This window comes from Leishmania infantum, chromosome 25 (genome assembly GCF_000002875.2).
Source record: "Leishmania infantum JPCM5 genome chromosome 25".
NCBI classification, from domain to species: Eukaryota; Euglenozoa; class Kinetoplastea; order Trypanosomatida; family Trypanosomatidae; genus Leishmania; species Leishmania infantum.
The window spans coordinates 688116-701761 of NC_009409.2; the positions used below are offsets into that span (position 1 = coordinate 688116).

At 61.1% G+C, this 13646-nt stretch overlaps 4 protein-coding genes across 4 annotated transcripts; all 4 read right to left on the minus strand.

Moving 5' to 3' along the window:
• Positions 1-274: 274 nt before the first annotated feature.
• LINJ_25_1860 (conserved hypothetical protein) lies at positions 275-1864 on the minus strand (the record flags this gene model as incomplete). Its single annotated transcript, XM_001466180.1, has 1 exon — positions 275-1864. One exon carries the CDS (start codon positions 1862-1864, stop codon positions 275-277), a length of 1590 nt encoding a protein of 529 aa, XP_001466217.1.
• Positions 1865-3978: 2114 nt separating this feature from the next.
• Positions 3979-4881, minus strand: LINJ_25_1870 (conserved hypothetical protein; the record flags this gene model as incomplete). The annotated part of the gene is made up of 1 exon (XM_001466181.1): positions 3979-4881. The coding sequence occupies one exon, from the start codon at positions 4879-4881 to the stop codon at positions 3979-3981; it is 903 nt and encodes a 300-aa protein (XP_001466218.1).
• Positions 4882-5641: 760 nt separating this feature from the next.
• On the minus strand, positions 5642-8740 carry LINJ_25_1880 (conserved hypothetical protein; the record flags this gene model as incomplete). The annotated part of the gene is made up of 1 exon (XM_001466182.1): positions 5642-8740. The coding sequence occupies one exon, from the start codon at positions 8738-8740 to the stop codon at positions 5642-5644; it is 3099 nt and encodes a 1032-aa protein (XP_001466219.1).
• Positions 8741-10339: 1599 nt separating this feature from the next.
• LINJ_25_1890 (conserved hypothetical protein) lies at positions 10340-11188 on the minus strand (the record flags this gene model as incomplete). The annotated part of the gene is made up of 1 exon (XM_001466183.1): positions 10340-11188. The coding sequence occupies one exon, from the start codon at positions 11186-11188 to the stop codon at positions 10340-10342; it is 849 nt and encodes a 282-aa protein (XP_001466220.1).
• Positions 11189-13646: the final 2458 nt, after the last annotated feature.

Here is a 13646-nt window from a genome sequence, read left to right on the forward strand (position 1 = left end):
GTGTGTGTGTGCAGGTTTGGTCCTCCTTGCACTTCGCTGGTTGGTTGGGTTCTTCTGCTGCGTCATGACGACAAGCGAAGCGGGAACGGATCTCTCACTACACTTGCACGTGTAGGCGCACCCACACAGACACACCAGCCATCCAGGCAGGCATCATGCAGCCCATCATCCGTCGGTACAGTCGAGGTGAGACCACTTCATTGAGTGCGTGTGCGTGTACTTGCACGTGCTGAACAGACAGTTGTCGGCCCCCTCTCGTCCCCCTCACACAACATTACCTTTTCTCCGAGGTGCTAATGCCACTACTATTGCCGCTGCCGCTGCTGGAGCTGGCACCACCGCTTGCACTGCTGCTGGCGTGGCCGGCGCTGGACGATGAACCTGCAGAGGCGCCACCACCGCCACTCCCAGACGCGGAAGAGGACGGGGCACGCGAGGAGCGCTTCTTGAGGATCCGCTCCGCTTCGCGGTCCGCCTTCTCCTTCATCCAGACCTGCTTCTTCTCCCGTAGCAACCGCTTCATCGTCTTGGCCTCGACGGTGCGCGGCATTGCCGGCATAGGAAAAATGACACTACGACAATTCTCAGTGCCGCAGCTGCACACGAAGTGAGGCATCGACTCATCGCGCAGGGTGGCGTAGTCGACCGTGAGCTCCTCGCCAACGTTGATCTGCCGCTTGGCGGCGAAGAGCAAGGTGCGGCCGTGCACAAAACCCATGTTCGGCTCACACGAGTGGCGCAGCGCCACCGCTTGGTGAATACCATCGCCGCGGCAGATGACGCAGCCGACTGTGGGCTCCTCCTCGCCCAGCTTGTAGAGCGACTTGGCCACCACCGGGATCGGGTGCACCGCGTCGCCAAAGAGGCACTTGCCGGCCGCTACTGTTTTGCTGGCTCGCGTGGAGAACTGCCCGTTTCGGTCGTGACTGATGAAGTACCACGGCTTGCGTGCCGCCTGGTCTCGCAGTGCCCGCGCCACGGCGTTGGCAACGAAGCGCTCGTGGTTCCAGTGTGGGTCTCCCTCGACCATCACGTCTGCGAAGTCGCCACCGTCCTTCGGGGCGTACCACATACCGCAGTTCGGGTTAATCTCCAGGAAGTACGGCTCCCCGGTCAGCTCGTCGATGCGGAAGTCGACGCGACCGTAGCCGACGCCGCTCATGATGTACTTGAACGCGTTTCGGGCCATATCCGTGATGGCGGTGTAGGCCGGGTCCGACGAGGCGAGGAAGCCGTACGCCTGATCGCCACACTCCATCGTCCACTTCTTCTCAAAGTACGCAAAGTCGTCGTTGTTCTGCAGGAAGTTGAACATGAGCGGCTTGAATACCTTCACGCCGAACGGGCTGCCAGGGTCTGCACAGGCCAGCACGGTGCCCTCGCGGCCCCGAATGAACTCCTCCACCAGCGCGTGGTTGTACTCCTTGATGAAGCCGCGCACCTTCGTCCGCAGCTGATCCAGCGTGTCACAGCGGCTGTCTTTTTGAATGCCAACGGATGCGTAGCCGGAGAGGTGCTTCACGATCACTGGGAACTTCAGGTGCCGGCACTTCTTGGCGAGGCTCTCATCGTTGCTGAGCAGCACAAAATTGGGCACCTTGACACCGCTCGACCCGACCATCAGCTTCATGTCGATCTTGCTCGGCTCAAAGCCGCGCGAGTCCGTGCCGGTGAAGGCGGCGTTCTGCTCCTCCAGCGCCTCTACCACGTCGACGCCGGCGCGCTTCTCATCACGGCCGCCGTCGCAGAGGTTGAAGAAGACGTCGTACTTGTTGGAGGTCACCAGCTTACGCACGGTGCGGTACGAGTCGATTTTCTTCATGGACACATCGGCGAAGGAGTACTTGTGCCGGTCCTTCTTCATGTAGTGCTGCGGCGTGCACCAGTAGTTGTCCACGCTGGCCGTTGCCGAGTCGGTGCCGTCGTAGCTGCTACTGAGTACGCAAATGCGGATGCGCTTTCGCTTCTTTGCCTTGGCGCGTACAGCGGCGGTGGCGGACGGGGAAGAGGCTGCCGAGCGGCCGTGGGAGGCGGCGTGTGCGACCGTGACCGCCTTCTTCGCAGTTGCGCCGGTGCCGCTGAGGGAACCAGTTGAGGCCCTTTTGCACGTGAGAGGGCGCCTAGATCCTCTCGTCGCTGCACTGCTGCCAGGCGTTGGCGGCGAGCCCGACGGGGGCGGGGGGACTCGGCTGCTCTTCTTCTTGCGTCGACAAGCGGTGGTGCGCGACTGGGCAGAGGCTGCGCCCGGCGACAGCGACGCCACGATACCACCACCGCTGCCACTACTACTGCGACCCGCCCCGCTACCCTGGTTCGCTGAGGTGCCACCAGACGCTGCGCTGGCCGACGCTGTCGCCGCCGAGCCACCAGAGGCGGAGGAGGCTGGCGTGGATGCGGCCTTTGCCTTCGGTCCTGCGCGCTTGCTCTTCAGTATACGGCGGCTTGCCTTGACCTTTTTGATCCACTTGCCTGCCTGCTGCTGCTTGGCGGCCCCGCTGCCGCGGAATCCACTACCGCCGCCGTAGCCGTTGATGCTGCTGCTGCCGCCGGCGCCACTGTTGGCCGAGGAGGAGCCGCTGCTGCCTGCCGCTCCGTTCTTGCTGTCGCTGAAGCGGTGGTCATGCCCATGGAAGGCCCCGCTGCTCCCTGATGCCGCCGTGCTCGCGTAGAGACGTTGCTGGTAGACCAAAGCGGTTCCGGCGACGAGCGCGGTGCGCGGTGCAGTCGCCGACCAGTGGCCGAGCAGCTGCACGCGGCACGTCGATAGCGGCGCTGCTATCGCAAGGATGGCCGCTGCGTTGGGGGAGTAGTGCAAGCATCGCAACGCACCGGCCGCCCATCGCGCAGCGCCCCTGCCGCCGCGCCAGATCATGAAGGACAAAGAGGAAAGATAAGAGGATGAGCTCTTTTCAACAAGCGCAGGTGTCCGCAGATGCGCGTTTACGTGTGTGTGCGCGCGTGCGTGCCCCTCTCTCCCTCTCGCGGGCGCGATGGGGCACGTTACTTTAAATAAGGGGCTGCTACGCTTTCTATGATGGGTGAGTGTCTATGTTGTATAAATGGGTGTGCAAAGGCGTACACGTACGTGCGCGCGCGCGTATGTGCGTGCACACACGTCTGGCACTGTGCGTGCGAGTGATCGAGTCTGTGGCTGCTCTGTGTATGTGTGTGCTTGTGCCGGGTGTGGGGTGGGTGGGCGTGCGGGCGGGCATCAGCCGATCCATACACGAGGATGGGAGAGTGTAGGAGAACATTGCAAGCGAGGAGCAGAAGGAACATGAGGTGAAGGCGCCATCGATGGGCAGCGTACTGCCCTCCCCCCGTGAGAGACCTGAGGGAGGGGAGGGGAGTGGAGCGGCGCGGGCCGGCATCGACGTCCCGCAATTTTGCTGTGCTCGCAAGCGCAGACAGAACGAGTGAGCGCGCACCTGCAGCTTCCGGGAGGGAGGAGGGGAGGGGTGGGGCTAGATGGTGACGAGGATGGGTGAAGTGTGCCACTGTGCATGTGTGCGCGTGTCGCTGTAGGGGTGGGGTGGGGGGTCGATGCTCACCTCGCCACCCGATGGCGAGGGACACCTACACACACCACACAAAGCAAGACGACGCGGGGACACGGTGAGCGGCATTGGAGAAAGCAAAAAAAAACGTCCAAAGAATACTTCAGCGCACGTGCTGTCTGTGTGTGCGGTGCGCTCACGGATACATCGATGGGAGGCGGGGTGGGGATAGGGAGAGGGAGAAGCAGATGGATGATGGGGGCGGGTGGGCAGCGCGGCAAGATCGGGGGGGGGGAAGGGTGGGGGCTTGGTGAAAAGCAGTGTGAACGCTTTCCTCATTGAATCGCTGCAATGTGACGAGAGTAGCCAACGCTGCGAGAGGAAGGGGAATCCCGCCCACCTCGTCCACGCCCCTTCCCAGTCGCCGCACTCCTCCTTCACAACCCCCGATCATTGCTCTCATGTCGAGTCTCTCAACCTGTTAGAGGTCGCCGTCGTTATCCATGTCGAGCGCCTCTTGGTAGGGGTCAGGCGCCGCACGCAGGGGCATCGCCTTCCCCACGCGCACAACGCCGATGATACCAAGCCCGTCGGGGTCGACGTAACAGCCCTCGTATGCCTTCTCTGCTACGGCGCGCCATTTGAACTGCAGCACGCGGCTGTAGTTGTGCCCACCCCACGGCTGATTCTTCCAGTTTTGCTCTGCTACGTAGACACGGCGAGGATGCAGGCGCATCTTCTTCAGCTCTTTCAGCTTCTCTGGGCCGCCGGCCGCTTCGACGTCGTCCTCCACCTTCACCACCACCGCGATGTGACCTGCAGGAATGGTGTTCTTGTCCATGCGGTAGACGATCGCGTCCGCCCTCCGCGGCGCGTTGAACTTGCGCTCCTCCATGCCCGTCACCTCCTCGTAGTTGGTGATGTACTCCGCAGACCAGCCCTGCTCCGGTTTGGCAGGGTTGAAGTAGTCCACCGTCTTCCACAGCTGATTCGTGTTCTCGACGAGGCGCGGCATGACCCCGCGGTTCCACACGAGCCACCGCATGCAGTAGTCAAACGCGGTGTAGCGGTAGGCAGTCATGACAATGCGCGTCTCGGATGGGTCGCCGCGGCGGCCGTTGTCCATTGGGTCCATGAGGCTCACGTAGTTGATGTAGGTTGAGGAAAACTTGGTATTGCAGTTGCTGTACGCCGGAACGTCGTCGGCGACACCGAGGAGCTGCCCGAACGGCGTTGCACAATCTGTCAGCGGATCGTAGCCCGAGTACTTGCGTTGCACCATGCTCATGTGTTTCTCGTAGTCGTACACGGAGTAGTAGTAGAGGGCACCGAGGCACAGCAGCGTCGTGCACGCACAGAGCAGCGCGACGCGCACAAGGTTCATGATGAGTGTGTGCGTGTGTATAAGGGTAGGTCTTTGTGTGAAGAGGTGGGTCTTTGATAGAAGCGTGATGGCTGGCTATGTGTGTGTGCGTGTGCATGCATGTGCGGTCTTCGTCTATGTACGTAGAGGTGAGTTGCGGTGAGCGAGGATGGACATGTGTGCGCGTGCGCGTGTGCTTGACTGCATAGAGGATTAGCAGGATGAGAGAAAGTGCGTGTGTGTATGACGGAATGTGACAAGCAGCGAGCGAAGCGTGCAGCGCTTGTCGACGAATGACGGCCGCAGCGGCCCCGCCGTCTGGTGCACACGTTCACATGCGTATATATATATGTATATGCTTGTCCAGGCATACGAACGAGGGCGTGCAGATCCTTTTTCCACGGCGCTCCGCCCTCGTTCCCCATCACAGCCTTCAAAACGACCGCGCTCATGCGTGCGCAGGAGAGTGACCGATGAAGGAGTAGGGGTGCACCGAGCAGCGGTCAAGGGCTGCCGTCCACGCAACTAGGCACACGCCACCAGCAGCTGTACACCGCACAACGCCCTTCACCTTCTTTCTCGCCCGTCAGTCCCACGTTAACGTCTCTTCACTGTTCGTCTTTGCCACTTGTGCAAGCGTCTTGCATGGCTCTCGCGAAGCGCACACGGCGGCGCAGACTCGTCCCCTCCCTCTCCTCTGTTTGTGTGTCTGTGCCCTTCGGTGGCTTCCAGAGGTGCCCTCTTTCGCCCCTCCTCTCGTACCCGAGTTCACCGCCAGACGCTAGTAGACACACCTGCAGTCACAGCCCTTCGGGCAACACCGCACTGTGGGGTCGTTCCACCAGCTGCTGATGTGCTCCACGTGCCCGCCGTGCCCGCAGCGAGCGCACTGAACGACGAGGCAGCCTTCCTCCCGCAACGTCCTCGGCGTCGCGCGCGTCGCTTCCGGACCACTTTTAGAGCTTGCCGTGCCGTCGACAGGGCGACCGTCATCCCTGTCCTTTTTCCGCCGCAGCGTGTCTGAATCCCTCTCCACCGAGGCGGCGGCGTGCGAGCGGTGTCGCATCTCCGTCAGCGGCGCTGACGCCGCCGTAGCGCTGCCGCTTCCACTGACGTCTGCGTGGGTGACGGTGTTGCGGAGCAGCGACAGGCCGCACACGGCGCAGACGCTGATTGGGGCATGCACGCGACGGCACATCTCCGCCGAGGACGCCACGAGCGGCGCTAACGGGAGGAGGCCAGCTGGCGCACAGGCAGCAGTACATTTCGAAGGGTCGCTATGAATGAGGCAGGTATGCGCCGCGGTTGCGATGCGGTCATCTGCGGCGCTGACGCGGTGGTGCCCGCAGACCTCACCCCTCTGCAAGAGTGGCAGCAGGCGCTGGAGCGAAAACCGCACGAGCCGAACCTCGCACAGCAACGTGTGCTCTTGCGCGACAGCCAGCACCCGCTCTGTGAAGCTAACCACCTCGATCAATTCAGCCAAGTGCCGGCGACGCAACTGCGAGGGTGGATTACCTCCCACCGCCGGCTGGTCGCTGTCTGCGGGCAGGATGCTGACGGGGACGCGACCGCGGCCGCTTCGTCCACCGCTGCCGGGCTCCGCTTGCCGCCCACTGTCAACCTGCTGCAGCACGCCCGGGAGCAGCAGCGAGCACACCGCTAACCCGGCCCAAAACGGAAGCCGCCTATCTCGCAGTGCGCGCACCGTCTCCATCAGCGCAGGCCAGAGCACCACGCCCACGTACAACACCCCCGTGGACGGCGTGCCGACGTTCTTGGCGAGCCGTCGGAGGACCTGCAAGAGGTCGCTCACATCTGGAAGCCGCAGCGCCTTCGCCAGTTTCGCGTTCGCGTGTAGCGTCGCGTTAGCTGTCTTGCCGCTGAACAAGCGCACGCTGTCCCACCCGCACTTGTACATGGTGCCCAGCACGTGGGCAGGAAGCACATAGCTGGGCAATGCCTTGCCCAGTTCAAACTGCGACGTGCAGCTCACCACCGTGCCAGCGCGCATCTTTTCAGTCCCATCGGCATCCTGAGGCCCCGCGTAGATGTGTCGTAGGCACAACGGCAATCGACGAAACGGAGGCCGCAGTGCCGTCGCGCCGGACCCATCGCCGTTGCTGCCGGCGGTAGTGGTACTCACCCCATGGCGCGCGCGACGCGCCGGCATCGGCGTGCCCAACACCGCCACGTCACCCTGTGGCAGGAGCACCGCCATGAAGCTCTTGGCAGGGCGCCGGCGAGAGGGGTAGAGAACTGAGACTCCGGCGCCTGCACTGGTTGCCACGACACCGCTGCTCACACCACCACCAGTCGCAGCCGCCGCCCCCGGCGCCGGCGCGGGGACTGACGCAGTCGAGGATGTCGCTCCACCATACAGAGCACCGCCCCCAATAGCGGCAGACGCGCTAGTCGATGCTGCCGTTGATTGCGCGGAAGGGCTGCTCGCTGCCACGCTGGTGCCCCCCATCTTGCTCGACGCTGCCGCGGCAGCTGCGGCCGATCCTGGCAGGGAACCGCCAGCCACAGGGGCTGAGACACCAACGGCGGTCGCTGCCGCCGCCGCGACAGCAGCGCCACCGCCGCCACTAAGGTGCATGCTCGTCATGACTGGCGGCACGCGGGCGCTGCCACCGCCGTAGGCCATCGCAATCCGAGAGGGGAGGATAAGGTGGTGCACGTCGAGCTCCACGGCACTCCAGTAGCGCAGCAGCATTGCAAAATCAAGCAGAAAAGGATATGTTTTGTTGATGCCGCTGCCGTACTGGTGCTCCTGGCCACCACGCACATTCGCAGTCGCATTGCTCGCCATCATCGACACCAGAGAAGGGGAGGACAGGATGAGCGAATCGCCCGTGCCGGCGCGCGCCTCGGCAATCCATCGTAAGAGACGGCGCCCCACATCGGACACGACGAATGCGGTGAGCGTTGGCGTTGCCGTGTCGGCCACCCTCGAGGCGGTGCCGTCCGCCCTGCCGTGATCACTGAAAGGGAAGGAGCTGTCGGGCGGACCGGCCGTGCCGCATGCCCCGTCCCCCGCCCCGCTGCGGGCATACCACACGGGGGAGCTGGTGCGGCTCCTGGACGTGCTTCCATGCAGCTGATGAGGCTGGGACCTGCCACTGCTGCTTCCGCCGGTGGTGCTGCCGCGGTGATGACCCGCGGTGACGGCCCAGGAGGAGGTTGAATGATCGCCCACACCGCCGAACGAGACTTCCTCGAACAGCTGCCACTGACATGGCTCGCTTGGATAGCGAGCCGGGAAGACAACTTCGAGAGCCGCGGTGGCGATGAGGAGCGGTAGACCTGAAGCGCCCGAGGGCGAGGCGGCGTCCATGCCGGCGTTGCTGTGGGAAGCGAGGCTGGCCACATGGGCGCCCGACAAGGCACCGGGGCCACTCGCCAGTTTGCCGCGACTACTGTTTGCGGTAGGAACGCGCTGGTTGCTAACTCCACCGACGCCGAGACGCCCTTCTGCACTCGCATGATTGACGTGTCTGCTCGTAGCAGACGACGTCGTGGCTGCGGTGCCCGCACGAGCCGCTGCGCCGACTCCTGCGCCTGGGCCGCGATGACGGCCGTGCTGCGAAAGCCACTCCAGGGGCCGAGATAGCTCCATCAGCACCGCGCAGGTGCCTTGACGCGGTCGCTGCACCGGGTTTGAAAGCACAGCGTAGGCATGCACGCCACGGGTAAGTGTTCCTTGACTGCTGCGTAAGTCGCTCGACAACTGTGGATAGTGGCGGAACGGCCCTATGAAGTCCCCACTTTCGTCTGAATCTCCTTCACTGGCGTACAGGTCGACGTGGAAGTGCGCCAGCTGACGCGCAACGGCCAAGTCTCGCTCGACGGCGCACAGGAGAGCCTGTGAGAGCATCCCGCCTGTGAAAAGAGAGTCTCTGAGGTGAAGAAGAGGGGGAAGGGCGTGGGCTGTTGGGCGCTCCGCGTATCGGACGCAATGAACGATAAAATGATGAAGAGTTATCGCAAGGTGTGCAGACGGAGATGTATTTATATATACAGATATTGTGTGCCGGGAGGGCGGCGGCTCTGCAGCTAGGGAGCAGCCAAGTGCATAGAGCACAAGAGGAGGCAAGCTCGACAGGCGTGGAAGGCCCCACTGGAAGACGGCCCCCCCCCCCAGGTGCGTGTGCGTAGGTGTATGTGTGCGTGTGATGTTTGGCTAGGGAGTACCGAAAAGCCCACCGACGCAAGCAAGGCGTGAGTAGGGGAGGACGTCCGGCACTCGTCGCTTCGGTGATGCCCTCCGCACTGTGTCTCACCGTCACCCCCGCATGGACCGATGCGTCAACAGGTTTCTTACCCCTGCTTCTGACCCTTCAGTGAGCGCAGACTGGGTTGTGGTCGGCTCCGATGTTTGCGTAGTAGACGCGCGCACAGAAGTGAGCCGCACAGCAAGCAGCAAGAGGGAGAGGGGCATGGGGGCGAACATGAAGAGGGACAGCATGGATCGCATGCGTATGTAGGGCCTTCCGACACCGTCACGGAGGCGGCGACGGGGACACTGCGCATGCGCGCTGTCTCAACAGGCACTGCCGTAGAGAGGAAACCACCTACACCAAGAGAAACAAAACGAAAAACAAACGTTGCCGTGCTCAAGGGGCCACGCACAGCAAGAGGATTCGAGGGCAGCACAAGACCATCTCTCCGCTGCGTTCCCGATTTCGATGCCGAAGAGCACCTTCATTGGATTGCCCACGCTTTTGTTGATTCTATTTTCGCCCCCCCCCCCTTTCGGCGTTCTGTCATGAGGCGTAACGCCTCTCCTGCAAAGGACGGACACGCACACGCGTGAACGCACAGACTTCTGACACCGACTCGCAAGCACTCATGTGGGCGCGCTGCTGCCACGGATCTGCGTCTGTGGGTCGATGTCTGTGCATGCGTGGAGGCGGGCTGGGGTTCTTCTGTGGGAGGGGCGGCATGTGCCCCAGTGCCGGAAAGTGCTGCCCGACACGCGAGGCAACGACAACGACAGGGGCCACGGCAGAGGCACCATCACACGCACAAACACACGTACATACACAGGCATGTATAGATACACAGACATACATGCATACACACACATGCATGCACATTCACACACCTCTACACACGCGCAGAAAGAAATAATACTAGACTGTGAAGAAGGGCAGTGACAGCACACAAACTCAGGCGAAAGAAGCGACAGCAGGGCTAACGGAAAATATGCGGAGGACGTTGCGCGAAGATGTGATGCGCGCACGGGGAGGCAGACAGCGGGGACACGCCAAACGCACCGCCCATGCATATCATGTCGCGCCATCAACGTTTTTTTTGTTGTTGTTTTGCACCCGCTGTGGGACAGGCAGCTAGCATTTTTGTGTGTGTGTGTGTGTGTGTGCTGGCTCATTCCTCGCGAAAAGACGAAGCACCGCCTGCTTACACCTGCCCGAGCATTCTCTCTCTCCCGCTATCTCGTGTGGCTGCTTGCCGGCTATGCAAACTCGTCGGATGGCTGCGGGCCGTATACGACTTTCTCGCCAAAGACGGACCGAGCACGCCACTCATCCATGACGCGCTCTTCCACCTCGGGCTCGATGAACTTGCGATAGAACCAGGTGCGGCGCATCGACACCTGCCTCCAGTAGTTGTGGAGTCGCACCTGCGCCTTGCAGTAGAACTTCATGAGCTGTTCCTCCGTAACCTCCAGCATCGCCGGGCCGGCGCCGGAGAAGTACATCTCCTCCGCCTGCAACGCTGTCACCGGCTTGCCCTCGTTCTTGAGTCGCTTCACCTCCTTCTCGACGGCGGCGTACAGCTCCTCGCGGAACGCCGTCGGGGGCTTGAAGTCGATGTCTGCCCATTGCCCACCGCTGTACCCCTTGATCTGCGGGAAGCGCACCAAGCCCTTGGTCAAATCCGGCACGTCGTTACGGTTGACATCGTAGAACTTCAGCCCCGGCGTGCGGGTGGCGGCTTGATGGCAGAGCATCTCGAAGACCTTGTCCACAGCATTGCACGCGGTGCAGTTGTTCTGGTGATAGCGCACCACCATCACATCATCCGTCTTTGAGAAGTAGTCGAGCTTCTCCCTCATCTCCTCCACGGACGTGATGGGCTTGACGCACCTTGTCGGGAAGGTTGCCCAAATCGGGTTCAGCGCCATGCCGTTGCCGGTGACGAGGTCGCTGCGGACGCCAGCGCTGTTCATCATGAGCGACTTCATCTTGTGCGATTCGGACTGGTAGAGCTCGAGCTTCTTGCGGCGGTTCTTGATCTTGTCCACCAAATCCTTTTCCCCCGACTCCGGGGCGCGGAAAATGTCATCGCCGGAGCCACGCATGAACGGGGCGTGAAAGGGCGTTGGCGACTAGGGGTGAGGGCTCAGCGAGGAGGGGCACACGGACGGGCCAGCACACAGTGCCAGGAATGACACGTGCTATGAGAGAACAACACCGAAAAGAATGGGAGCCCCCCAAGCAAGGCGCAGAGACAGAGAGAGTGTGGCTGTGGGTGGGGGTGATTTGTTGTACTGCGAGTCGAACGCATGTATGTGCCCACGTGCGACGGCGTTGGCGTGGAGGTTCGCGTGAGTGGGCGGGGGGTGGGAAGGTAGGTGAGGTTACGACAGAGAAGTAAGAGAGAGTGGGAAGAAGAAGGGGGGGGGGAGTAAAAGAGAGGATACTGCCTTTCTCCCCCAGTTCTCTTCATCGTTTGCCCATCACACGCTCCGCAGTCGTGTGCTGGTCGGCTCGTGCTTCGCCGTAGGGGTTTGGGGGGAGGGAAGGGGGACACCGTGAGATGCATCAGACACGTGCACGTGCAGCTATACAAAGAGGGAGACGATGGCGATCGATGCAAGGGAGCAGGTATTGCACTTCCACGATGATCGCACTTGCATACGCATGCGTACTCAAGGACTCCCCAGAGAGAGACTCCGTTGAAGGAATATCATTATCGCGTTCGCGTGTCCTTTTGATAGTGGGCCGCGAAGGGTCGGAGGTGGTGACCACTTCCCGCTATACAACTGTTGCAGAAACAATTTTTTTTTTGTTCTGGGGTTTCGTGCATATATTCTCGTGGAGGATGATATATGGTGGCTGATGGAGTGACGGGTCGGTGCTGCGGAAGAGGAACACGGTAGGGGGAGGGGGCAGGGGCATAGAAATGGGCCTTTGCGCGCAGATCGTGCTGCTGCTGCATTGACCTCTGCGCCAGCAGCAAACACCCCCCAGCAACCCCATCTTCTACTTATCCCCCCTCTCTCTTACCCGCAGAAGACGCGCGCACGTGCACCGTCTCACAGCTCCTTTCCATACATGCGCCACACCTCTTGCCCCCTCCTCTTGCTTTCCACAATGGCAACAACAAGTGCTCCCTCGACGCACACACACACACACACGCACGCAGGCTACCGCCCTCGCCCCCGACGCGCCCTCTTACGCCAACGAGAAAGGGAGAGAGGAAGGACTACAACACCAGCGCACTGCAGCGGCGGCGGGATGGGTGGTAGTGGTGGTGGTGGGAGACTGGATGGAGCAGGCTCCTGTGTACGCACACACACGCACACGCACACGCACACACATGCAACCAACCATCAAGACATGGAAGAAAGCGAAATACGGTAAAGAGGTCAACAGCAAAACTAAAAGTGAACATGGATACATCCTTCAAAGGGAAACAGGTAAGACGCACACGCACACGCACACGCACACGCACACGCACACACACACGCACACGCACACGCACACGCACACGCACACACACACACGCACACCTTAGCAAAGACGCGGCAGCGCGCTAGGGGAAACGGATCGACGGGTAGGCACCGTATCGACTGGAGACAAACAAACAGCCAGAAGCGAATGAGAGCAACAACGCCGTCTTGCAATACACACACATACACAGATACACACACACACACACATGCAACTACGACTGGAGACAAGGAAATACTCAGCGACGGTGTGTATACCAGAAGAGCCGTGCTTGGTGCTCATGGACAGGGGAGAAGAAGGAAGGGAGGAAGACGGAGAGGGAGAGGAAGGCTGATGAGCAACCAACAAACAAATAGGGGCTCTATAAAGGTAAAGAAGAAGAATAGTCATCAAACTCTTATCCACACACTTGCGTGCATATATACATGTGTATATATATATATATAACAGGCGCCGCGTGTGAATGCGAGAATAAGGCCCGCTTGACGGGGTAAGGGGGAGGGGAGGGAGGGGGGTATCAGCCCCAACTCCCCCCACACCCACAACCACAGACACATACGCACAAGTAACCAATCACACGATCATCCGTATCCGCGGCAGGAACAGATCTGCCCATTTTCTGTTTGTTCTGCGTAGTTTTCATGTTTCTGGCGTCAGACACTGAAGAGAACAGATGTGCATGTTTCAGCCTTTGTGCGTGCGTGCCTGTAGAACCGGTGTGGGGAGGGGGATGCAGCGAGACGGGGGAGGCTCTCCTATCTGCCTCCCCTCCCCATATCTTCTCTCGTTGTTTGCGTGCCTGTGTACAGCGTGAAGTCCAAAAAAATTAAAGGGTCACAGTGAACAGAGCAGACAAACAACAACGGACCAGACAACAACACACACACACAGAAGAGAGCCGACAGCGGCGTCGAGCTGTACATCGACCGAAAACACACCAAGAGGAAAAGAGAACGCGAAGTTGAAGGCCACAGAGACACACGCACACATACACACACAGACCAGCCCCTACTTATGGAGTGGATAAGAGAGGTTAAGGAGGCGGAGGAGGGGCCACCGTAGCCGGAGGGTGGAGAGGGAGGA